The sequence below is a fragment of the Mobula birostris genome, chromosome 6, assembly GCF_030028105.1.
Source record: "Mobula birostris isolate sMobBir1 chromosome 6, sMobBir1.hap1, whole genome shotgun sequence".
Taxonomy (NCBI): Eukaryota; Metazoa; Chordata; class Chondrichthyes; order Myliobatiformes; family Myliobatidae; genus Mobula; species Mobula birostris.
In genome coordinates, this window is record NC_092375.1 from 187,478,541 (window position 1) to 187,505,103 (window position 26,563).

Here is a 26,563-nt window from a genome sequence, read left to right on the forward strand (position 1 = left end):
TGTCAGGGCAAGTGACAGCCCAGGGACAAAAGAACCTGATTACTTAGAGAGGAATCTCTAAATAATGCATGGAAAGTTCCTAAAAATTCGATGATGAGAAGGGTGCTTTAGGAACTTGATATGTTTTTTTTAGAAGTGCTAAAAAGTATGGAAACTGGTACATTTAACCCATGAGGCTAAGTCTTCCTTTGCTAGTGGTGATGCTGCCCCAGATGCACTCCTCTTTCCACCAGCATTGTGGTAACATCAATAAGGCGCACAGAAGTACTACTGGAAGCACCAGCAGATCCCTTCCTACAAAATGACCGAGGATCAGTTAGGAATTCAATGAAGCATAAAAGGCTGCAAATAAAGAGCACAGTCACAGCTCTGGTAGTTGAAAAGCACGGTAAAAGCAGCAGCCCATGTAATATACCAAAAACTCTATTGTCCAGTAGAGTTTCCATGAGCAACACACACAAAATGCTGGAGGAACTCAGCAGGTCAGGCAGCATCTATGGAAATGAACAAACACAAGAGATCCAGAGCAACATGCACAAGATAACTCAGCAGGTCATTTCACCTAAGGAAATGAATAAACAGTCAACATTTCAGGCCGAGACTCTTCTTCGGGATGGAGAAGGAAGGAAGAAGATGGGGGGAGGGGAAGGGGGCTAGCCGGAAGATGATAGGTGATACGTGACTGTGGTGGTGGGTCTGGGTGAGTACACGGTCGAGGAGCTGGAGGGCAGCAGAGATCACGGGGGGGGGGGGAGCAGTGAGAGAGGGTCTCACTGTTTCTATGTGTCTTACTGATGTTGCCACAATTCCGCTGGAGGGAGGAGTGCCGTCAGGGAGACGCTGCAAGTCCATTGCCACCCGGACTACATTTGATCTCCGAAGCTTCTTTCCTGTCGCTATCCAGCTTCTCAGTTGTCATACCCTAACTGGCACTGCACAACATCTATTCCACAGTCTTTCCTGCTTTCCTTGTCCTGTTAATAAGCATGTTTGCACTTACTTAAGTTTGATTTTTGCCATTTGCACATGCGACCTTTGTAATTGTTGATTGCTTATGGCTGTTTGCACTATTGTCTTGTAAATTGTTTGTTGCTGTTTTGATAATATCCTGTGTTTTATGCTTGGCACTAAAACCATAATCAATTCTGGCATGTTTCACATACTGGCAATAAAGTGATACTGATTCTAATTAAAGGACTAGGTGGCCTACTCTGCTGCTAATTGTAGGTATATGTGCAAAAATATGCTAGGCAGGTACAGACTGCTGAGTCTTCTGATCTTATCTTCCTTGTTCTTCGAGCAGCTTCTCTTGTTATCTCTGCACCACTCTCATTCACTGAGACATTGCGAAAGGACATTTTTTTCCAGAAGGAACCACGTCTTGGGGGAATGAGTTTAAACAGAACATATTACTGACAATTGTTAGCTTTGTATGTGTTAGCATTCTCAGATATTTTGACTTTGGCAACAACCGTGTGGGTGCAAGAATGTCAAGTTTTGTAGCCAATCTCTTGTAACAAATATCAATTATAAGGAACATCTTTTGGCTTTCATGATTTGATTTCATTCATGCTGACACAGTACAAAGTTTTGTCACAGATTGCAATTGAACTATTTTATCTGTATTTGTTATTTACTTTGCTGTTAAGAGAAAATACTTCTGAAAATCATATATCCATGCCATAATCTTCCGTAGTGATTTTATTTTTTAAATGATCATTTATAAACACACGAGTTTCATGAGCAACATATTATTGTAGCAGAGAAAGGTATGCTGTTCCTGGACATTTTGCACTAACCTTTCTTCAACCGCTCTTGGAAAATTAATTAAAGTGAGAATAGCTTTAGAAAGGTAGAATTTTAACAGCAGTTAAGAATTTCATGGAATTTCATCTGCTAGAAACAAACAGTTCAGTAAAATTGTCTGAACTGTTTTAATCATCAAACCAATCTGTCAAAGAAAACAACATTTCCCCCCACATCTAACTATTATAATTTTTCATGAAATAAATAATATTAATATGTTGGAAACAATCAAAGCTAAAATTGAACTAAAAAATTGGTAATGAAAATGATTAGTATATTAATTTCATTATTGACTTAAAGTACAAAAATGTCTATAGTTCATTATAAAACCATTACAATCAGTGTGCCTTCTGAAAACTGTTATCTTTCACATACTAGTCAGCTAACATTTGTGTGAATTAAGGAAGGTGACATTGTGATTAAAGATTTCACAGAGTAGTGATGGAAAAAACATGAAATACTATCTACATTTTTATTTGCAGATGCGAACTGATCAGTTACAGTTTTCTAACATTTCTCCAGATTATTGAGTCATTTCATTTGAGTCATCAGTTGTGATAATTGTACTTTCTGTTTGGGTAGCTGTCCCTTTGATGGAGCTCACTCAGCTCATTCCACGGCGACGGACGAGAATAGTCATACTAAAAGAAGTGACAAATCAGAGTAAAAGAGTTGATGAGTTCTAAAGCAACAATTTGGGGCAAATATTAGTGTGCTCAAAGGTATTAACAATGAATCAGCTTCATTAATTTGTTCATTTCTAATTCTACTTTATGATTATATAAGCTATAAATCAGTATTGCTAAAATTTCTCAAGATTTGTCTTAAGATGTTAAAACGTCAATAATACTCTCTGGAATGAACTGTGTAAAGTAACTAGAAAATAATAACAGAGAAAGAACATTAAGAAAATACTTTTCCATATTTATTATCGATTTTAATTTAAAATCTTAGATCTTGCTTGTATGGTATTGGTATTCTCAAGTCCTGGCAACTCTTTAGAGAAATACTTTGGCTCATTAATTCATTCAATGGCAGCAGTTCATTTATTTTTGTTAAACATACTTATTATAAATGCTTATTTAAAAATAACAAGTTGATTTTTGGCACTAAAGTTTCATTACTGGTAGCACACATATAATGACATTGCACATGAAATAAATGTAGTTGTTATTTTTTCAGAAGATATACAAAATTTATTAAATTCTTCAACATGAATGCATAGTATATAACCTAGGTATAATGGATGTGAATTAGGAAACATAACATTGTTATGATGCAAATATTATTGCAAAAACGCCATCCCCTTCTCGCAATTCCTCCGTCTCCGCCGCATCTGCTCTCAGGATGAGGCTTTTCATTCTAGGACGAGGGAGATGTCTTCCTTTTTTAAAGAAAGGGGCTTCCCTTCCTCCACTATCAACTCTGCTCTTAAACGCATCTCCCCCATTTCATGTACATCTGCTCTCACTCCATCCTCCCGCCACCCCACTAGGAATAGGGTTCCCCTGGTCCTGACCTACCACCCCACCAGCCTCCGGGTCCAACATATTATTCTCCGTAACTTCCGCCACCTCCAATGGGATCTCACCACTAAGCACATCTTTCCCTACCCCCCTCTCTCTGCATTCCGCAGGGATCGCTCCCTACGAAACTCCCTTGTCCATTCGTCCCCCCATCCCTCCCCACTGATCTCCCTCCTGGCACTTATCCGTGTAAGCGGAACAAGTGCTGCACATGCCCTTACACTTCCTCCCTTACTACCATTCAGGGCCCCAAACAGTCCTTCCAGGTGAGGCAACACTTCACCTGTGAGTCGGCTGGGGTGATATACTGCATCCGGTGCTCCTGATGTGGCCTTTAATATATTGGCGAGACCCGACGCAGACTGGGAGACCGCTTTGCTGAACACCTATCCTCTGTCCGCCAGAGAAAGCAGGATCTCCCAGTGGCCACACATTTTAATTCCACATCCCATTCCCATTCTGACAAGTCTATCCACGGCCTCCTCTACTGTAAAGATGAAGCCACACTCAGGTTGGAGGAACAACACCTTATATTCCGTCTGGGTAGCCTCCAACCTGATGGCATGAACATCGACTTCTCTAACTTCCGCTAATGCCCCACCTCTCCCTCGTACCCCATCTGTTACTTATTTTTATACACACATTCTTTCTATCACTCTCCTTTTTCTCCCTCTTTCCCTCTGAATATACCCCTCGCCCATCCTCTGGGTCCCCCCCCTCCCTTGTCTTTCTTCCCGGACCTCCTGTCCCATGATCCTCTCGTATCCCTTTTGCCTATCACCTGTCCAGCTCTTGGCTCCATCCCTCCCCCTCCTGTCTTCTCCTATCATTTTGGATCTTCCCCCTCCCCCTCCCCCTCCAACTTTCAAATCCCTTACTCACTCTTCCTTCAGTTAGTCCTGACGAAGGGTCTCGGCCTGAAACATCGACTGCACCTCTTCCTAGAGATGCTGCCTGGCCTGCTGCGTTCACCAGCAATTTTTATGTGTGATGCAAATATTATTTGTGGTTTTATGAGAGAAATTATCTTTAGGCTTTGCACAAGAAAGTGTTCAACATTACCTGATTAGATTCACTTTGCAAATAATTTAATGATCCTCTGTTTGTAGGTCCTCCCAGATTTACTCTAGGAATCTTGCTTGGAAATTCAGATATGCCAGGACTTTCTCTTGACATGGAGCCCAATATTGGTTGTTCTTGTTCATCAGGTTCACTCCGATTTAGTCTGCAACAGTGGTAGCACAAGGTTATTAAAAAGTGTTGGTTTGAAAATTATTTCCAAATACGTTGACCATGTATGGCCTGTTTTAATTCATAAGCTTTTGTTTTCATATTTTCTACTGGCATAGATAGAGACATACAGCTCACCGTGGTCATGCTGAACAGCAAGCACTTATCTATACCAACCAATGTCCTGGTGAGGAAGATAAAGAATGGTAGGGTGAAGGAACCATGGGTGACAAGTGAGGTGGAAAATCTAGTCAGGTGGAAGAAGGCAGCATACATGAGGTTTAGGAAGCAGGGATCAGATGGGTCTAATGAGGAATATAGGGAAGCAAGAAATGAGCTTAAGAAGGGGCTGAGAAGAGCAAGAAGGGGGCATGAGAAGGCCTTGGTGAGTAAGATAAAGGAAAACCCCAAGGCATTCTTCAATTATGTGAAGAAAAACAGGATGACAGGAGTGAAGGTAGGACCGATTAGAGATAAAGGTGGGAAGATGTGCCTGGAGGCTGTGGAAGTGAGCGAGGTCCTCAATGAATACTTCTGTTTGGTATTCACCAATGAGAGGGAACTTGATGATGGTGAGGATAATATGAGTGAGGTTGATGTTCTGGAGCATGTTGATATTAAGGAGAGGAGGTGTTGGAGTTGTTAAAATACATGAGGACAGATAAGTCCCCAGGGCCTGACGGAATATTCCCCAGGCTGCTCCACGAGGCGAGAGAAGAGATTGCTCAGCCTCTGGCTAGGATCTTTATGTCCTCGTTGTCCACGGGAATGGTACCGGAGGATTGGAGGGAGGCGAATGTTGTCCCCTTGTTCAAAAAAGGTAGTAGGGATAGTCCGGGTAATTATAGACCAGTGAGCCTTACATCTGTGGTGGGAAAGCTGTTGGAAAAGATTCTTAGAGATGGGATCTATGGGCACTTAGAGAATCATGGTCTGATCAGGGACAGTCAGCATGGCTTTGTGAAGGGCAGATCGTGTCTAACAAGCCTGATAGAGTTCTTTGAGGAGGTGACCAGGCATATAGATGAGGATAATGCAGTGGATGTGGTCTATATGGATTTTAGTTAGGCATTTGACAAGGTTCCACACTGTAGGCTTATTCAGAAAGTCAGAAGGCATGGGATCCAGGGAAGTTTGGCCAGGTGGATTCAGAATTGGCTTGCCTGCAGAAGGCAGAGGGTCATGGTGGAGGGAGTACATTCAGATTGGAGGATTGTGACTAGTGGTGTCCCACAAGGATCTGTCCTGGGACCTCTACTTTTCGTGATTTTTATTAACGACCTGGATGTGGGGGTAGAAGGGTGGGTTGGCAAGTTTGCAGATGACACAAAAGTTGGTGGTGTTGTAGATAGTGTAGAGGATTGTCAAAGATTGAAGAGAGACATTGATAGAATGCAGAAGTGGGCTGAGAAGTGGCAGATGGAGTTTAACCCGGAGAAGTGTGAGGTGGTACACTTTGGAAGGACAAACTCCAAGGCAGAGTACAAAGTAAATGGCAGGATACTTGGTAGTGTGGAGGAGCAGAGGGATCTCGGGGTACATATCCACAGATCCCTGAAAGTTGCCTCACAGGTGGATAGGGTAGTTAAAAAAGCTTATGGGGTGTTAGCTTTCATAAGTCGAGGGATAGAGTTTAAGAGTCGCGATGTGATGATGCAGCTCTATGAAACTCTGGTTAGGCCACACTTGGAGTACTGTGTCCAGTTCTGGTCGCCTCACTATAGGAAGGATGTGAAAGCATTGGAAAGGGTACAGAGGAGGTTTACCAGGATGCTGTCTAGTTTAGAGAGTATGCATTATGATCAGAGATTAAGGGAGCTAGGGCTTTACTCTTTGGAGAGAAGGAGGATGAGAGGAGACATGATAGAGGTGTACAAGATAATAAGAGGAATAGATAGAATGGATAGCCAGCGCCTCTTCCCCAGGGCACCACTGCTCAATACAAGAGGACATGGCTTTAAAGTAAGGGGTGGGAAGTTCAAGGGGGATATTAGAGGAAGGTTTTTTTTACTCAGAGAGTGGTTGGTGCGTGGAATGCACTGCCTGAGTCAGTGGTGGAGGCAGGTACACTAGTGAAGTTTAAGAGACTACTAGACAGGTATATGGAGGAATTTAAGGTGGGGGCTTATTTGGGAGGCAGGGTTTGAGGGTCGGCACAACATTGTGGGCCGAAGGGCCTGTACTGTGCTGTACTGTTCTATGTTCTATGTAATCAGGGATCAACTTTATTCACCATAAACATTTACACGGACAGTATTAGGAATGTGCTGTGCATGTTGGCATTACATGCAACAAATAATAATTCAACAGTCATAAAGAAAGAATGATATAAAAATAAAGTTAGAGGTACAGATGTGGCATAAACTGTGCAATCCTTGTACCAGCACTTGATCCATGGTCTATCATGCCTTGTTTCTTATTGCTGTGATAGCCTGTGCCTCCAACACCTGACAGGCAGTGTTTCAGACTTCAATCACTGCCTGAATGAAAAATTCATTCTCAGCTCCATTCTAGCTTTTTACTGCTCTTCTTAACGCTATGGCCGCTGTCCTTATACATCCCTGCCAAGGCGAGAGGTTTCTTCTATCTATTCTATTCTATTTGATTGAGTGATTTGGTGCTTTGCTGCCCCTGAGGGTGTACTGAGGCTTTGAGCGAAATGTGCCATCTCGAGGCCAAGAGTCCTGGAGACGGGACACGAGCCCATGATCAACTCCATTTCTCGTTAATTAACGTGCCGAGCAAGATTGAAATCATCAAGGTGAGTGCGGATGGCGAGCAGGTGTTTATCACCGTCTACCAGCCTCTCACTCGCAGCTGCTGGAGGAAGGTGTCTGAGTGTGACGGTCTCTCTCCCTCCCTCTCTGTCACTGCTCGCGAAGGAAGGTCCCCGTGATTGAATGGCCTCTCTCTCCCTTGATGCTATTGGAGGACAGTGCCAGATTCTGGGTCATTGGCAAGGCTTAATCGATGCTCTTTGGGGATTGGACTCTGTAGTTCACGTTATGATGTGTTTCTGGTTGCTCCATTTTTTGTTGCTAATTTGGGCGACTTTGAATCAGGGCGGCCTGCAGATAATGAATACTGAGCCGACCTGAATATGCTTGGACTCTTTTAATTTTGTTTTTTTAAAATTCTGTATTTTTTCGATCATTTTTTTTGTTGCTAGTCATGCGATTTGTTTTTTTTTGCGTGTGGGGTAGGGTCCGATATTTTTCCTTGAACAGGTTCCGTGGTCTTTTTATTTCATGGCTGTCTGTGGGAAGGTGAATCTCAGGGTTGTATATTGTATACACCCTTTGATAATAAATGTACTTTGAATCTTTGAATCTTGAATCTATTTATTCCTCTCATAATGTTTTATGCCTCTGTCAGATGCCCCCTCAGTCCTCTCTACTCCTAGAAAAACAAAGCCTGCCTTTCTAGTCTCTTCTCATAACAGAGAAGTTCCATCTAGGGCAGCATCCTAGTGAATCTCCTCTGGATTTCATCAGTGCAGTCATGCCCTTCCCATAAAGTGAAATCCAGAACTTGTACAGTACTGAAGATGTAGCCATATTAAATTTGCTGAGTTCTCATCACCTGGCACCTCACTTGTGGTCTGTGAAGATTTAAAAATTTCTTGTTAGGGACCCAGAAATCTCCTCCCTTGCCTTCATATCAGTTTAGAATTTACGTCATCCGACCGGGAATTTATCCACTATGATGTCTAAGAAGTTTTGGCCTATTACCTCTTCTCACCTACCTACCATCTTTCCCTTGTTCCCCTCCTCCTACGGTCCACTCTGCTCTCCTATCAGATTCCTTCATCTCCCGCCATTTACCTTTCCCACCCACCTGTCTTCACCGATCACCTTCCAGCTAGCCTCCTTCCCCTCACTCCATCTTTTTATTCTGACATCTTCCCCCTTCCTTTCCAGTCCTGAAGAAGGATGTCAGCCTGAAACATTTGACTCCTTTTCACTTACATAGATGTTGCCTGATGTGAGATTCCCCTGCATTTTGTGTGTGTTGATATAAAACATTGCCCTCACTATTGAGTCTCCTACCATTATTGGTAGAAGTTTATAACATTGTGAGAGACTTACAGTAGATAGAGCATGCAGCCAGTATCTATTTCCCAGTGTCGCAATGTCTAATATGAAAGGTAGGCAATTCATGAAAGAAGGGTTAAGTTCAATGGAGATATGCGAGACGGGTTTCTTTACACAGTGGCTTTTAGACAGGCACGTGAATATGCAGAGGATGCAGGGATATGTCATGTTCAGACAGAAGGGTTGACATTTCTATAGCCTAATTAATTCAACACAACACCATGGAAAGCATGGCAGTGCCTAACTTTCTTAGAAGTTTGTTAAGACTCAGTATGTCATCTAAGACTTTGACAAACTTTTATAGGTCTGTAGTGGAGAGTATATGGTCTGGTTGCATCACAGCCTGGCATGGAAACCCCAATGCCCTTGTCTGTAAGGAGTTGCCATGGCCCAGTCCATTACAGCTAGAGCACTCCCCACCACTGAGCACATCGACATGGAGCGTAGTTGCAGGAAAGCAGCATCCATCATCAAAGACCACCATCACCCAGGTCATGCTTTCTTCTTGCTGTTGCCATCAGGAAAAAGGTACAAGAGTCTAAGGACTTTTATCGCCAGGAACAGGGAAAGTTACTACCCCTCAACCATTAGGCTCTGGAACCAAAGGGGACAACTTCACTCAATTTCACTTGCACCATCATTGAAATGTTCCCACAACCCATGGACTCACTTTCAAGGGCTCTTCATCTTACGTTCTCAATATTTATTGCTTATTTATTTATTAGTATTATTTCTGGTGCCTTCTTCCTGATGGCAGCAGTGTGAAGAGAACATGTCCTGGCTGGTGGGGGGTTCCTGATGATGAATGGGCTTTCTTGTGACAATACTTCATGTAGATGTCCTTCGTGGTGGGGAGGACTTTACCCATGATTGGCTTGGCCACAGCCACTACCGAATTCAGTGATCAAGGAGGAGGTCAGACCTGCAGTTCATGTCTACCTTCTGCATTCCAATGCATTGTCACGGAAGTCAGGAGCAACTTGGCCTTTGCAAAGTTGCTAGCAAAGGGTTCTATGTGGACTGCTGTCTGGAAACCAGTATGATCTCTCCTGTTGAGATACTCTTTACATTCAAACATTACCAGTATTTCTGTTTATTTTTCAATAGTATACTATTTCTACCTAGGAAGGAAACTATGGTAAACACAAGGAAGTCTGCAGATGCTAGGATTCCAGAACAACACACACACAAAATGCTGGAGGAACGCAGCAAGTCAGGCGCATCTATGGAAATGAATAAACTGTCAACGTTTTAGGTCGAGATCCTTCTTCAGGACAGGAAAGCAAGGGGGAAGACACCAGAATAAAAGGGGGGAGGGAGAAGGAGGATAGGTAGAAGGTGACAGGTGAAGCCAGGTGGGTAAAGGGTTGGAGAGAATGGAATCTGAAAGGAGAGGAGAGTGGGTTATAGGAGATGGGGAAGAAGGAAGTGACCCAGGGGGAAGTTATAGGCAGGTGAGAAGGGATAAGAGGCCAAAGTGGGGAATAGAGGAAGAGGAGACTGTGGGCAGGGGGAATCTTTTTACCAGAAGAAGAAATCAATATTCATGTTTGAGGCTACCCAGATGGAATATAGGGTATTGCTCCTCTACCCTGACGATAGCCTTATCTTGGCACAAGAGGAGGCCATGGACAGGCATGTCGGTCCTGACTCAAGAGGAGGTCAGGACAATAGGGGAAACCATGGTTTTGCTTTGAGGAAGTACTGTAACTCATAAGCTGCTTCTTTTTCCATCTGCTAAAAGTGGAGTTTTAAAACATTCATTCATGACTTCACCCAACATGACATTTATTAGTGTTAATACTCACCCTAATTTTACTGCTCCTTTAATACTAACAATTTTAAAAGCAATTACACTAAGTGTCACAATTTTCTGCAAATATTGGTCAATGTACTTTCCTAATTTTTGCATTATTCATTTACAGAATCTTCTCTTTTCAAGTAATGAAGTATATTTAGATCAAAGCATGTAAATATTACCTCACACAAAGAGTGATAAGCACAATTGCCAGAATCAGAATCACAACTCCACATACAACTCCTGTCGCTACAATAGCAGCTTGATATCCTGCAAAAAGATAGAGATTTCAAAGTAAATGTCAAATCAACTGCAGTACTAACAAAGTATTTCAGTTTGAACCCCTTTATTATTGTAAAAACCTGTTTTATAGAGATGTTAAATTATAAAATCAAAAACATGAAATTTGACATATTGGATTTGAGCTGGTTCTCCCAGAATTACTACATACTTATAAGACATAATGTTCCAAGACATGTGACAAATAATCTGTCTGCAAATTATTCATTTCATTTATTTGTGTATTTATTTATTTACTGATTGATTGATTGAGGTACAGCCTGGAATAGGCCCTTCAAGCCACATCACCCAGCAATCCCTGACTTAACCCTAGCCTAATCGTGGGACAATTTACAGGTGACCAATTACTCTACCAACTGGTACATCTTTGGACTGTGGGAAGAAACTAGAGTACCTGGAGGAAACCCCCTTGGTCACAGGGAAAACGTACAAACTCCTTACAGGCAGCAGAGGGAATTGAACCCAGGTCACCTATAATATAAAGCATTGTGCTAACCACTATGTAATTGAAAATAAACTAAAAACGTCCCTAATCAGTTCCAAAGAAAGATCATGGACCTGAAACATTAATTCTCCCTCTCAATGCTGTCTGACCTGCTGAATATTTTCAATATTCTCTGTTTTATCAAAAAAAAACTTGTTGTTTGACAAGTAGTAGAGAGTTCAGTTTGAAAATTACAGGCTAATGTCTGTGGACAATATGTGTTAACTTTGTCATAGCATTGGATGACAGCATTGTAAGTTTTGTCTTTCATAGAAAATGAAATTACAAAAGTCATTTTCCCCCTCAAATATTGAAAAACAGCATTCCACACCAATGTAAACTTCCCTCACTAATCTGTGATCTTGCAGGTCATGCTCTCAATTACCCATCAAAGTACTCTTTTTAGAAGTAATGAAGATTTCTGCCTTTACCTTCCTGACAAGCAGTATGTTCCAAACTGCTTCCACTTTCCTGGTGAAAACAAAATCCTCATCTCCCTTCTAGTCTTTCTGCTAATTGCTTCAAATTACTTTTTGATTCCTCAACTACTAGTCCTTCATATTTACTCTTTTTAGGCCTTTTATAATTTTAGGCGCTCAGTTGTTTTTCCTTTGTTCCAAAGAAAACAACCCCAGTCTCTCCATAGTAAAGACTACAAAGTCTGAATCTGAAATTAAATAAAAAGATATGCTGGGAATAGTCAAGTTGAAGCATTAACTCTATTACTTTTTCTACAGATACTGCCTAAGACTCTGAGTGTCTCTAGCATTTTCTCTCTTCATTCCTGTCCAACTTAACCAAATAAATCAGGAGCTGGAGCATCCTGTGAAATCTCAACATCTTCAATCACAATTGCACTGCAACCTGGTGATGAGGATTGTACAGAATACTCAAGGTACAGCTTATCAGGAATTGAATGTAGAAACATAGAAAACCTACAGCACAATACAGGCCCTTTGACCCACAAAGCTGTGCCGAACATGTCCTTACCTTAGAACTACCTAGGCTTACCCATCGCCCTCAATTTTTCTAAGCTCCACGTACCTATCCAGGAGTCTCTTAAAAGACTCTATTGTTTCTGTCTCCACCACCGCTGCCTGCAGCCCATTCCACACATTCACCACTCTCTGCGTAAAAAACTTAACCCTAACATCTCCTCTGTACTTAGTTCCAGGCACCTTAAAACTATGCCCTCTCATGCTAGCCATTTCAGCCCTGGGAAAAAAAGCCTCTGACTATCCACATGATCAATGCCTCTCATCGTCTTATACACCTCTATCAGGTACACCTTTCATAATTCTAAAATAATACCCCTCTATCAGGTACACCTTTCATAATTCTAAAATAATACCCCTGCTTTTATAATTTATAACAAAGAAAATCAGCTCTATGTCTTTTTAACCTCACATTTTTGTTTCTAATTTTCATGTTCCTTTTTAGGATCTTCGGGCATGTGGGGGGCAGGTAGGGTTGTGATTTCATTGAAACCTATCGAATGTTGAAAGACTTCAATAAAGTGGATATGGAGAGGATATTTCCTTTGCTGGGGGTATCTATTACCAGAGGATGCAGCCTCAGAGTAGAGGGACGTCCTTTTAAAATAGATATGAGGAGAAATTTCTTTAGAAAGAGAGTGGTGAATCTGTGGCGACTATGGAGGTCAAGTAATGGAGTATACTTAAGGTAGATGTTGATAGATTCTTGATTAATCAGGGCATGGAGGGATATGGGGAGAAGGCAGGAGATTGGGCACAAGAGAGAAAATTATTCAGCCATGATGAAATGGTGGAGCAGGCTCAATGGATCAAATGGCCTAATTCTGCTCCTATATCTTTTGGTCTTTTGGTCTTAAATTCCTTTGTAGCTCCCTACATATCAATATCATCTCATTCAGTGTCTTTGTCTTGTTGCATTCCTCCAAAAGTATTACTTCCCCAGATTAAACTTTAATTGCTACTAGACCTGGGATTCAACACCTCCTTTTGCAACTGGAACCTTGACTTTTCACGAACAGACTGCAATCAGTCAGGATGGACAGCAGCAACTTCACCATGATGATTCTCAACACTGGTGCTTTACAAGACTGGGTTCCCAGACCCCTACTCTTCTCTCTATACATTCACAACTGGGTGGCCAGATTCTGCCCTAACTCCATCTATAAGTTTGCAGATGATACCACTGAGTGGGCCGAATATCATTGATGGACTACAGGAAGGCCTGGTGGATTCGTGTCTTGACAATAGTCTTTCTCTCAATGTCAGCAAAAACACTTTGATCTATATTTTATTGTTTTACCTACTGTTGTAGTGGATTGATCTGTATGCACGGAATGCAAGGCAGGCTTTCCCCTGTACCTCGATATTAAATCAACTTACTGACTGACCAGACAAACTATATCTTTTTGAAGCTGTTCTTTCTCCTCTGTCAACCACTTTTGAAAGATTAATCTGAAAATTGTTATTATGAAACATTAAAATCCCCAAAATCCCAATAATTAGGTACAGAACAGAATTCTCTGCATTATGCATCAATACAGAAAATTTCTCATGGAACAACCCTATAACTCACTGCTTTAATGAATATTCCTTTTGGTTTGGTTGCGTTGTTCTCCAATCTTTGCAATCCATTTGCAAAAATTTCATCACCATTTGAAATGTTTCCAAATGGGTTGCCAAGATCAGAGATCAACTCAACCCAACCAACTGAGCTATAAATTTTCCAAGTTATATCCCTGATTCCTTTTCTTTAATGAGAAAGCACTGTCCCTATTTGTTAGTAAGAGAATACAATCCTCTTAAATTCATAACATTGAAACTATTAATTTTAATTCTTACCATCCTCACAGTTTATTCCATTGTAACCAAAAGGGCATCTAAATTTAAGAAGAAAAAGTATTAATTGACATTGTAATTAAAATATAATACTTCAATTGATTAATTTTTGCAACAAATTAATCTTTGGCCTTTGAAAACAATTAATGATTTAGGTTTAAAAGAGACATGTTCCCATGTGAATCTGCCACCCTGTGGACTTCAAGCAGGTGTTGACAGTAATGATCTGCAGGCAATTCATTCACAGAGGGGGTAACAATTTTAATAATATAATATGAATATTATTACCTCCACGCTCTTCTCCAAATCACACAGCACCCGAGATGGACAAGTATCACACAAGATACTGGAGAAACTCACTGGGTCCGGCAGCACCAATGCAGAGGAATAAAGAGACAATGTTTCAGGCTGAGATCCTTCGTCAGGAGTGATGAAGGGTCTCAGACCAAAACATTTGACTGTTTACTGCTCTCTGTAGGTGCTGTCTGACCTGCTGAGTTCCTCCAACACTTTCTGTGTATTTTACTCCAGATTTCCGGCATCTAGCAGCATCTCTTGGGTTCTGGATATATGTCAGCTTTTTCTAGGGAACACAGGCTAACATTCTGGAATTTCCCACCTAACATGCACGTGATCATTGAAGGAATGGGTGCAACTTGGCAAATTCCATGAAATACTCAGAGAAATTAAACACAGGCAATAAAGAGCATCACTGGTATTTCCCACACATCAGAAACAGGACAAAAGACTGACATAAGTGAAAAATCTGTGTGCAATACCAGTAGATATGCCATTCTGGTGATGCCAGCAAATAAATTAAGGAGATTGGCAACTCATTCAATGCCTCAAAGTAATGTATGTGTGAGATCACAATGAGAGAATTTTATAAACCACAAGAATAAATAGTCTTAAGATAGTAACTGGATTATATAGTTTACTATGTGTGTGAATGAGCAGTAATTGATTGGCCAAGAAATGTTATTGTAGGAGCATTAAACCAAGGAGATGGTTGCAGTAGCTTAAAAAAAACCTAAATAATTTTCAAGCTTAACCTGATCTGACACATGAATAATTTAGGTTTCTGTGGTCAGACTAGAAGCATTGTTTCCAAACATGGCTCAGACCATAAAATAAAGAAGCAGAATTAGGTCATTTGGCCTATCAAATCTTCGCTTCTATTTCATCATGGTTGATCCATTTTCCTCTCAGCCTCAATTTCCCGAATCTCCCCATATCCCCTCATGTCCTGACTGATCAAGAACCTGTCAACCTCTGCCTTAAATGACTTGGCCTCCACAGCTACCTGTGGCAACAAGTTCCAAAGAAATGTCGGTTTATGTGAGAAGACAGATGGCAGAAACGGTCACTGCACTGGACAACCCTGACAGAGAGTTTCAATGTCATGTTGCAAACCAGAAAAGAGCTTTTATCTTTAACCTTTCACAGCTGCCATTGTTATCTTTATATCCAGGCTGGCATTCACAAACAAGATTTCCATTTTGTGGAACACAGTGTTGACTCTTTCCTTTGCATTTTAGTTCACACGTTTCTGTAGATATTAAAGAAAATTACTGTAAGTTGCTATTGCAGTTACTCAGATCCTGAAACATTGAAATGGTTTCTACAAACGTTTGTATATTCATAGCTTCATATTACACAGTTAATTAAAAAATATACAGTACAAATGCTTCATACACTCAGTGACCATTTTATTAGGTGCCTCCTGTATCTAATAAAATGGCCACCGAGTGTGTGTATGTGGTCTTTCAAATGGCTTTCAACATAGAGCATTATGAGATGTTGCATTGCAGAGAGACATTATGTGTTAATATTTCAGCACTGATTTGTCCACGATCTTCACCACAATGACTTTCACAAACTTTCCACTGAAACTGAGGTTGGAATTTGTGAGAATATCTAGAAATTATCTATGATGTATGAGTAGTGGAGAGTCAAGAAATAGAGTTTCAGATATAGCAGAGGAACTTCAAGATGTGGACACATTCCCAATCATTGTTTTCCCCACACAGAATATTGTGCAATAAGTATTATATTTGCACAAGCTGTGCAATAAGTAATATGATTTTTCCCTACTGTTTGCATAACTTGTGTAATAGAAGAACATCTGTACATAGACTCCAAAGTTCTTTCCACTGGCTTCAGAGTACTTAAATGGTGACCCACGCCAATCAGTCTGAATACTTTAATGAAAGACTTTGTTTGCTAAACACTGCATCCTCATCTGCAGTCATGTACATTAAATTTGGAGATCACTTGAAGTAATTGAACTAGTCAAGAGACACAGGATCATAGAGCACAGGAATGGATCTATTTGGTCTGACATGTCCAAGCAGACAATTGGACTCATCCACTTAATAAATTTGGTCCATAACTTTCTATGTCTTGATAAGTCAAGCATTTGTCTCAATCCTTCTTAAATGATGAGAGGGTATGCTTCATCCCAGATTCCAACCTCTCTCTGTGTGAAAAAGATTCCCCTCAGAACACCGCTGAGCCACCTCCTCTTCTTAGACCTGTGCCCTCAGCTTTAGACAGAACCAACATGGGTAAAAGATTATTCTTCCTATCGCCCTAGCTATCCTCCTAATAATTATGTGCACCTCTATCAACTTGGCCATCAGCATCCTCCACTCATGTGAAAACAAATCCAGACAACTCCATTACACCTCCTCTAGTGCAATTACAATCAGAATCAGAATCAGGTTTAATATCACCAGCATATGTCATGAAATTTGTCTGTGTGGCAGCAGTACAATGTAATCCATAGTAATAGGAAAAAATGTGAATTACAGGAAATATATATAATGTGTATATAAGCTGTTCCTGAATTGTTGAGTGCGTGTCTTCAGGCTTCTATACCTTCTCCCTGATGGTATCAATGAGAACAAGGCATGGTCTGGGTGATGGGGGTCCTTAATGATGGATGCTGCCTTTTTGAGGCATCGCTGCTTGAAGATGACCTGGAGATTAAGGAGGCTAGTACCCATGATGGAGCTGACTAAGTTTACAACTCTCTGCAGCTTATTTCAATCCTGTGCAGAAGCCCCCACACCCTAAACCAGAATCCTTCCTATACTGTGCAACCAGAACTGTACAGAAGACTCGTAGAACTTGGAAAAGGTATTTAGCCCCATACGTTTTACCCTGCTCTAAGATCAATCTAAACTTTTTGTCCTACCTAGCCCTAGGTTTTTCTATCATCCATGTGCCTATCTAAGAATTTTTAAAATGTGAACTTGCCTATCTTTTACAAAGCTGTACCATGTGATCTTGTCTCTTATATTCTATTGCATGGCTGATGAAGCCAAGCATTCTCTTGTGTGTTTGATATTTCAATAATATTTGAGTAATCTCTTTTATATATATCCCCGTTTCCTCCCTGAAAGAAACCAGCTTCACCTGATAATCTGTTTCAGTGATGTATCTCAAATGACCCACCAAAAGCTGTTATAATAAATTTACCAACAATTACGTAATGAAAGAATGGGCCATTCCCTACATTAAGACTGGCTTTCCTGTCTGTGGCCACTATTGTTTCTTTAATGCATAAAGGAGATGGCGGGGTGGAGATACGTCACTATCAAAGGAGGTGTAAGGCACTCCATCTCTCTACTAGCCTGTAGGTCACCCTTGGGCAAGGTATAGCACCTGCTTAGCCCCCCTGATGGTCACGTGAAGCCAGGGGAGCAAGTGGTGGATGGTCGTATGAGCAGTTGGTGCATATCACAAGTCCTGGTTATGTGGCCACTAATGCCAGGCAGACAATCTCTGAGGAGTATTGAAAATGGCTGGGGGAGTGTCCAATAAAGACACTGCCTAATGTCAAACCACTTCCGTTGAAAAATTTGCCAAGATCAATCATGTCACTGAAAGTCCACGATCGCTCACGGAAAATGATTTAACATACATATACATAATAACTGTATGTAATTTACTTATTTATTTGTTTTTTCTATATTATCATGCATTGCATTGTACTGCTGCTGCTAAGTTAACAAGTTTCACACACATTCTGGTGATAACAAACCTGACTCTGATTCTGAAGATTGCGTATTACATTACAAGACATTATAAATGGTGAATTGTATACTTAGGATGCATAATGCCAAAAAGGCACTTCACAAATTATTTTCTGACTTACTACAAAGCACATGTTATGCAAGTACATTAACAGAGAAATGAGACTTGAAATCATCATGGAGAGAACACAGAAAATTAGAGGAAAATACATTGTTGCAAGTGACATCAAAATGATCTCTTTTCCTAATTTGAACAGTGGTATTTCAAATTAAAGGTAATCATTTCAAAGACTATCAAGTAATTTCCCATTTATACATTACATAAAATCATTTATGTTATATATAAGCAACAGAGAATAAAATTTTAAAGATATCATATTAAAATCTGTAATTAGTAAAACCATAAGATATAGGAGCAGAATTAGGCCATTTGGCCCATTGAGTTTTCTCTGCCATTTCATCATGGCTGATCCAATTTTCCTCTCAGCCCCAGTCTCCTGCCTTCTCCCCGTATCCCTTCATGCCCTGATCAATCAAGAATCAAGACCTCTGCACAACCTCAGAATAGAGGGGTGTCCTTTTTAGAGCGGCGATGAGGAGGAACTTCTTTAGCCAGAGAGTGATGAATTTGGAATTCTTTGCCTCAGGCAGCTGTGGAGACCAAGTCTTTATGTATATTTAAGGCAAAGGTTCATAGATTCTTGATTGGTCAGGGCATGAAGGGATACAGGGAGAACGCAGGAGATTGGGGCTGAGAGGAACATTGAATCAGCCATGATGAAATGCGGAGCAGACTCAATGGGCCCAATGGCCTAATTCTGCTCCTATGGTCTTATGGTCTAATTTAATATAACACTTCAATGCTGATAAATAAAATCAAGTGTAAAAAGTAAATACCAATGCATTTTGTGTCATTCCGGGAGGTCTTATAAAATTCTTCTTTGCAGATGCACTCAGTCAGACCATACTGCGGTTGGGCGCAGCCGACAGTAGTTTTTTGATCACAGTTATCTAACTTGCATCCTTGAACAGCTATTGAAGAGGAGAATAAGCTGGGAAATTAATTTCAAAACATCTAATATAAACATTTTATGCAATCTTATATCAGACTTATTTCCAAATTATTCTGAACATTGTTTGTAACCCAGTGGATCTTTAAACAAATATACTAATAACATTTTCAACATTTTACATCTCAATCTAATTCTATTTTTGTATGCACTGATGGTTAGATGCTGAAAATTTGCAAGAAAATTGATAGAATGACCTAAGCAAGAGCTTAAAGGCTGGAAACAACACCCCAAGACTGCTTCTGACAGACTTCAGTGGTTATAATTAGATGGATGTGGTAGCCCCACGAATGCCCAAGACATCATTGACTACAATTATACAGGGCTTTGGTGAGATCATATCTGAAGTATTGTGTGCACTCCTTATCTGAGGAAAGATGTGCCCGTTAAAGCATGTAACAAATCTTCAGAAGCCTGACTACTAGCATGGTAGGAATATGTATGAGGAGAGACTGGATGAACGAGGTTGTATTAACAAGAATCTGGAAGAATTAGATAGGATCTCAGTACAATATACTGATTGGGCTTGAGAGGCTGGATGCAGGAAAAGTGCTTCTCTTGACTTGGCCATGGGTGTGGTTAAGGAGTAGGTATCATAACATCAGGATTTGTGATAAAACACTTAGGACTGCTATGAAGAGAAATACCTACACTGAGAAGAGCAAGGAATGACCCGTTGCTTGGCAGAAAGAAATGGTCAGTGTGTCGGCTCCGGAGGAGAGGGATGGGTCTGTCTTCAGCTCTCTACTTGGCAAGGTTTACTAATCTGTGAGCTGAACCAAGGCTGTGGCCTGCAACTAGTGGGATCCTGGACCAGCTGCAGTGATGACTGGCTTCAGGGCTGTGAACTCACCTTCGTGAACTTTACTTCTGAATATTATTTTTTTCTCTTTTTATTGTTTGCACAATTGTTCTTTTTCTTTGTGTATCAGGTGTTTGATGGCCTTTTTTAAATGAATTCTACTGGGTTTCTGTTTTGTGGCTGCCTGGAGAAAAATCTCAATGTTATATATAGTGTACATGCTTTGGATAATAAATGTGAACTTTGAACTTTGTAATGCTGTGCAATTCTTAGTTACAGGAAGCTATGGAAGTTAAGTTGTCAAATACTCTTCAGAAGGAGGATGATAGATTTCTAAATACAAAGGAGGTGGCTAAGTCAGAGGATTGGCCACAATTCTTTGGTTGTCTGAACAGATTGAAAGGGCTGAATAGTCCCACATTTGCTCCTAAGCTCTTTGTTTCAAAGTTCTAGAGCAGGAGTTCCCCAACTTTTTCATGTCATGGATCAATATCATTAAACAAAGAATCTGTTTATCCAGTCTTTCCTCATACATACCCCTATACCAGGTTGGGAATCCCTGTTCTAGAGTATCTATTACCAGCAAAGCTTTTCCCACTCTCACATGTTTAGATTAACACTGCTTTCTTCATAATAAATCACCAATTTGAATTTAATAGGAGCTAAGTACACCAGAAGAGAAATAAAATTAGCTCATACCAATAATGCAAGATCATCTCTTCCATTTAGATTTATGGAAGATTCAAAGGTCAGGCTTTCTGGAGTGGTTGCTCTTAACAAGAAATCAGAGAGTCAGGGAGAACTACAGCACAGATTAAGGCCCAACACATGTGCTAAACACCTTTTTCACTGCCTTGTTGACCTGTGATACTGATTTTTGCAGTCTATGCACTTGTACTCCTAGATCTCTCTGTTGTGTTACACTCCCTAATGCCCAACCATTCATAGTAGAAGTCTTACACATCTGTGGAAGAAAATATTGTAAGTTAAAGATTTTGATAGACAAAGGGTTAATATTGGCTTTCCTATATGGAGACCAGTTTGCAGCTTAGGTTGCGAAAGATATAGCAACACACATCAAAGTTGCTGGTGAACGCAGCAGGCCAGGCAGCATCTCTAGGAAGAGGTACAGTCGATGTTTCGGGCTGAGACCCTTCGTCAGGACTAACGAGAACTGCATATGAAGCTAGTTTATCTTTTGTAATTCACAAGGTTAATCGAACAGACTTTGCTTTTGCAATTGATTTGTACATGTACAAAAGGAGCTGAGCTCTGTGTATTATTTGGAGTTCGAAACCCACTGTTAGCGGTTCCACTCCCCACAATATCATGAATAAGGCTCGCTCGTGTCTAATTTACTTGCAATCAATGTACCATAGCATTGGAGAAAGATAGGAACAGACAAGTTAGGAAAGCGTTTAAATGGAGTAAGGAGAATTATGAGGCTATCAGGCAGGAATTTAGCAGCATAAATTGGAAACAGATGTTCTCAGGGAAATGTATGGAAGAAATGTGGCAAATGTTCAGGGAATATTTGCATGGAGTTCTACATAGATATGTTCCAATGAGACAGGGAAAGGATGGTAGGGTACAGGAACCGTGGTGTACAAAGGCTGTTGTAAATCTAATCACTTTACACCGTACGCTGTTGGAGCAGTGCTGCCAGGATAATCAAGGACATGACCCACCCAGGCAACACACTTTTTGTCCCTCTTCCCTCTGGGAGAAGGCTCAGGAGCTTGAAGACTCGTACAGCCAGATTTGGGAACAGCTTCTTTCCAACTGTGATAAGACTGCTGAATGGATCCTGACCCGGATCCCTCCAAATATCCAGACCTGCCTCTCGGTTTCTTTGCACTACCTTACTTTCTATTTTTCTATTTTCTATTTATGATTTATAATTTAAATTCTTAATATTTAACTAATTTTTACTATTTTTACTGTTTTAAATATTTAATATCTGTAATCTGGGGAGCAGGAAGCGCAGAATCAAATATCGCTGTGATGATTGTACGTTCTAGTATCAATTGTTTGGTGACAATAAAGTATAAAAGTATAAAAAGTAGTAGTCAAGAAGAAAAGAAGAGCTTATGAAAGATTCAAAAAGCTAGGTAATGATAGAGAGCTAGAAGTGTATAAAGCTAGCAGAAGGAAGCTCAAGAATGAAATTAGGAGAGCCAAAAGGGGTCATGAGAAGGCCTTGGCAGACAGGATTAAGGAAAACCCCAAGGCATTCTACAAGTATGTTAAGAGCAAGAGGATAAGACATGAGAGAATAGGACCAATCAAGTGTGACAGTGGAAAAGTGTGTATGGAACCAGAGGAGATTGCAGAGGTACTTAATGAGTACTTTGCTTCAGTATTCACTACGGAAAAGGATGTTGACAATTGTAGGGATGACCTACAGTGGAGTGAAAAGCTTGAGCATGTAGATATTAAGAAGAGGATGTGCTGGAGCTTTTGGAAAGCAGCAAGTTGGATACGTCACCAGGACCAGACAAGATGTACCCCAGGCTACTGTGTGAGGCAAGGGAGGAGATTGCTGAGCCTCTGGTGATGATCTTTGCGTCATCAATAGGGACAGGAGAGGTTCTGGAGGATTGGAGGGTTCTGGATGTTGTTCCATTATTCAAGAAAGGGAGTAGAGAAAGTCCAGGAATTTACAGACCAGTGAGACTTACTTCAGTGGTTGGGAAGTTGACGGAAAAGATCCTGAGAGGCAGGATTTATGAACATTTGGAGAGGCATGATATGATTAGGAATAGTCTTCATGGCTTTGTGAAAGGCAGATCATGCCTTATGAGCCTGATTAAATTTTTTCAGGATGTGAATAAACACATTGATGATGGTAGAGCAGTAGATGTAGTGTATATGGATTTCAGCAAGGCATTTGACAAGGTACCCCATGCAAGGCTTATTGAGAAAGTAAGGAGGCATGGGATCCAAGGGGACATTGCTTTGTGGATCCAGAACTGGCTTGTCCACAGAAGGCAAAGAGTGGTTGTGGACAGGTCATATTCTGCATGGAGGTTGGTCACCAGTGGTGTGCCTCAGGGATCTATTCTAGGACCCCTACTCTTCGTGATTTTTATAAATAACCTGGATGAAGAAGTGGAAGGATGGGTTAGTAAATTTGCTGATGACACAAATATTGAAGGTGTTGTGGATAGTGTGGAGGGCTGTCAGAGGTTACAGTGGGACATTGATAGGATGCAAAAATGGGCTGAGAAGTGGCAGATGGAGTTCAACCCAGATAAGTGTGAGGTGGTTCATTTTGGTAGGTCAAAAATGATGGCAGAATACAGTACTAATGATAAGACTCTTGGCAGTGTGGAGGATCAGAGGGATCTTGGGGTTCATTCCATAGGACACTCAAAGCAGCTGCGCAGGTTGACTCTGTGGTTAAGAAGGCATACGGTGTATTGGCCTTCATCAATAATGGGATTGAGTTTAGTAGCCGAGAGGTAATGTTACAGCTATATAGGACCCTGGTCAGACCCCATTTGGAGTACTGTGCTCAGTTCTGGTCACCTCACTACAGGAAAGATGTAAAAACCATAGAAAGAGTGCAGAGGAGATTTACAAGGATGTTGCCTGGATTGGGGAGCATGCCTTATGAGAATAGGTTGAGTGAACTCGACCTTTTCTCCTTGGAGTGACAGGTGACCTGATAGAGGTGTATAAGATGATGAGAGGCATTCATCGTGTGGATAGTCAGAGGCTTTTCCCCAGGGTTGAAATGGCTAGCATGAGAGGGCAGAGTTTTAAGGTGCTTCGAACCAGGTACAGAGGAGATATCAGGGGTAAGTTTTTTTACGCATAAAGTGGTGAGTGTGTGGAATGGGCTGCCGGTGACGGTGGTGGAGGCAGATACGATAGGGTCTTTTAAGAGACTCCTGGACAGGTATATGGAGCTCAGAAAAATAGAGGGCTATGGGTAACCCTAGGTAATTTCCCAGGTAAGCAAATGTTCAGCACAGCATTGTTGGCCGAAGGGTCTGTATTGTGCTGTAGGTTTTCTATGTTTCTATGTAATTGAATTTCCCGAACAACTTGTCTGACTTCCCAAAATGCATCACCTCAGACTTATCTGCATTGAATTCCATTTTCCACTCCCTGGCCCAGTTTTCTAACTGATCAAGACCACCCTCCTCACCCTGCTGTGATCTATAATAACCTTCTTCACCATTAACAACACCTCCTAAGTTTATATCATCCACAAATATGCTGATTAGGCTTTGCACATTGGTATCCAAATTATTTATAGTTAACCTTATTTGTTAACTATTCAAAAAAACTCATAAAATTTGGTCAAGCCAAACTCTCTGCACACGAAGACATGCTGGTCCCTCCTTATTAGATTCTGTTTATCCAAATGCTGGCCAATCCTGTCCCTCAGGATTCCCCTCCATCATCTTCCCCATGAATAATATCAGGCTGACTGATATAACAACACCAGCCACCTTCCAGAATTTAGGAACTTTATTAGTGGCTAACAGTGAAGCAAATATCTCCATAAAGGACCCAGCAATTTCTTCTCCAGTCTCTTACAAAGTCCAAGAATGCATTTGGTCTGGCCCTGGGGATATATCCATCTGATGTGCTATAAGGCTGCAAATACCTCCTCCCTGGTAATATGAATTTCCTTCAAAGCACCACCATTGGTTTCCCTTATTAAATCAAGCAATGAGGGAATTTTCTCCTGAGCAAATATTTTGGAGAAATATTCATTAAAATCCTACTCATTTCTTATGGCTCAACACATAGGCATCACTTCTGATCTGTAAGGGAACTACATTCTCTACAGCCACACTTTTGCTCTTTATATAGCTATATAAGTTCTTGGGATATTCTTTAAACTTACCTTCCAGAAGCATCTCATTCCCTCTATTTGCCTTCCTAATTTTGCTCTTAAGCATATGTTTAAATCTTTTTAAAGTCATCAGTTTTCTGACAAATCATCATATGTTTTGGGTCATTGAGTCATAGGAAAGTACAACACAGAAACTGGCCCTTTAGCCATTCCAGCCCATGCCAAATCCATTTAAACTGCTTACTCCCAACGACCTGCATTGGGACCATAACCCTCCACACCCCTACCATCCACGTACCAATCCAAACCAATCTTAAAACGTTGAAATTGAGCTCGCATGCACCACTTATACTGGTAGCTTGTTCCACACTCTCACCACCCTCTGAGTTAAGACGTTTCCCCTCACATTCCCCTTAGACTTTTCACCTTTCATCAAAACTCATTTTTTCAGGGCAAATTCTTTTCCTGCTCTCATTTTAAATTTCCCATTCCAGCCATTATTTGTAAAACTTGTGCAAATGATTTGGTTGCTAACTGCTAAACTTCCACCTTTCATCTTTCACGTATACCTAATTCTTTCAGCTATGGCCAATCTTTCTCTTCCTTCAATGATTTAACGAGGGGCGGTGTGGCTCAGCATTCAAGCTGAATTCAGAGTCATGCCTTCCCCCAGTGTTCGACATCAAGAGTTTTGGACTCCTTTATTGCATGATTGTGATATCATTTCTGCTTGCTCGCTTCTGTGTGCTTTGTGCTGTGTGTGACAGTTGGTATTGTGTTTTGCATCTTTACCCCAGAGTAACGCTGTATCACCACAGCATGCCTCTTCTCCCCTCTTCCCTTGTAAGTCACAAAGCCAGGCTCAGTGCCAGAGACCCAACTGCTGTGACTTTCCTCTGTAAGGTTAACCTCTCCCCTCTCAACAGTATCCAAAATGATATACCTGTTTTTCAGGGGTTGGCCACATATATGCACCTTAGCTGTCCTGATGTTCCAGGGTTGAATGAAGAACCAATGAATTGGTGTCTGCTGTTGGCCTTTTGTGATGGGAGGCAAATTGGAGCAGATCCAAGTCATGCCTCCAGCAGGATATATGTTTCATCACCAAGCCATATAAGCACTTCATCACAGTGGATGTAATTTCTACTGGACGATAGTCATTGAGGCAGTTTTCCACATTCTTCTTAGGCACTGGTAAAACTGAAGCCTGCTTGAAGCAGTTGGGTGCCTCAGACTGCCGAAACCAGAGGTTAAAGCTCTCAGTGAACACTGTGGTAAAGCAGTTTGTGCAGCAGTCTCACATTGAGTTCTGTCTATGTGGAATCTGTTTGTTCTCCCTGTGACCAGGGTGATCCTGTTTCCTTCAGCATGCCAAAGTTATGCTGAATGGCTACTTAAGTTGTGTTGAGCAGATCAGTCAGGGGGATTGCTCAGGGGGTTAACCGAGGTGAATGTCAGAAGGGAACTGGGATTCATGTAGATAATTGTCACAACACATTAGGCTGAGGAGGCAGTTTCATGTATTTTGCTTCTTAGTGCGATGCTGCCTGGCCTGCTGGCAGTTTTCAGTATACTCTGCTGTTTTTCAAATTTCCGGCACTAGTAGATGTTTGACTTTCATTTCCATAAAGTTCAAAGTTCAAAGTAAATTTTATTATCAGAGTACAATACAGTATGTCACCACATACTACCCTAAGATTCACTTTCCTGTGGACATACTCAGCATATCTACAGAACAGTAACTAAACAGGATCAATGAAAGACAAACC

General features: G+C 41.0%; 1 protein-coding gene across 1 annotated transcript in view; it reads right to left on the bottom strand.

Moving 5' to 3' along the window:
* Window positions 1-1,674: 1,674 nt before the first annotated feature.
* The window catches only part of LOC140198776 (uncharacterized), a 113,221-nt gene continuing 88,332 nt past the window's right edge, over window positions 1,675-26,563 (bottom strand). The window contains exons 41-46 of the mRNA XM_072259786.1: window positions 19,007-19,141; window positions 15,507-15,618; window positions 14,073-14,110; window positions 10,637-10,724; window positions 4,395-4,557; window positions 1,675-2,447 (exon numbers count right to left, since the gene is read on the bottom strand). Of these exons, the coding sequence (XP_072115887.1) occupies window positions 2,355-2,447; window positions 4,395-4,557; window positions 10,637-10,724; window positions 14,073-14,110; window positions 15,507-15,618; window positions 19,007-19,141 (629 nt within the window). The 3' untranslated portion in view covers window positions 1,675-2,354. The remainder of the gene's footprint in view (window positions 2,448-4,394; window positions 4,558-10,636; window positions 10,725-14,072; window positions 14,111-15,506; window positions 15,619-19,006; window positions 19,142-26,563) is intronic.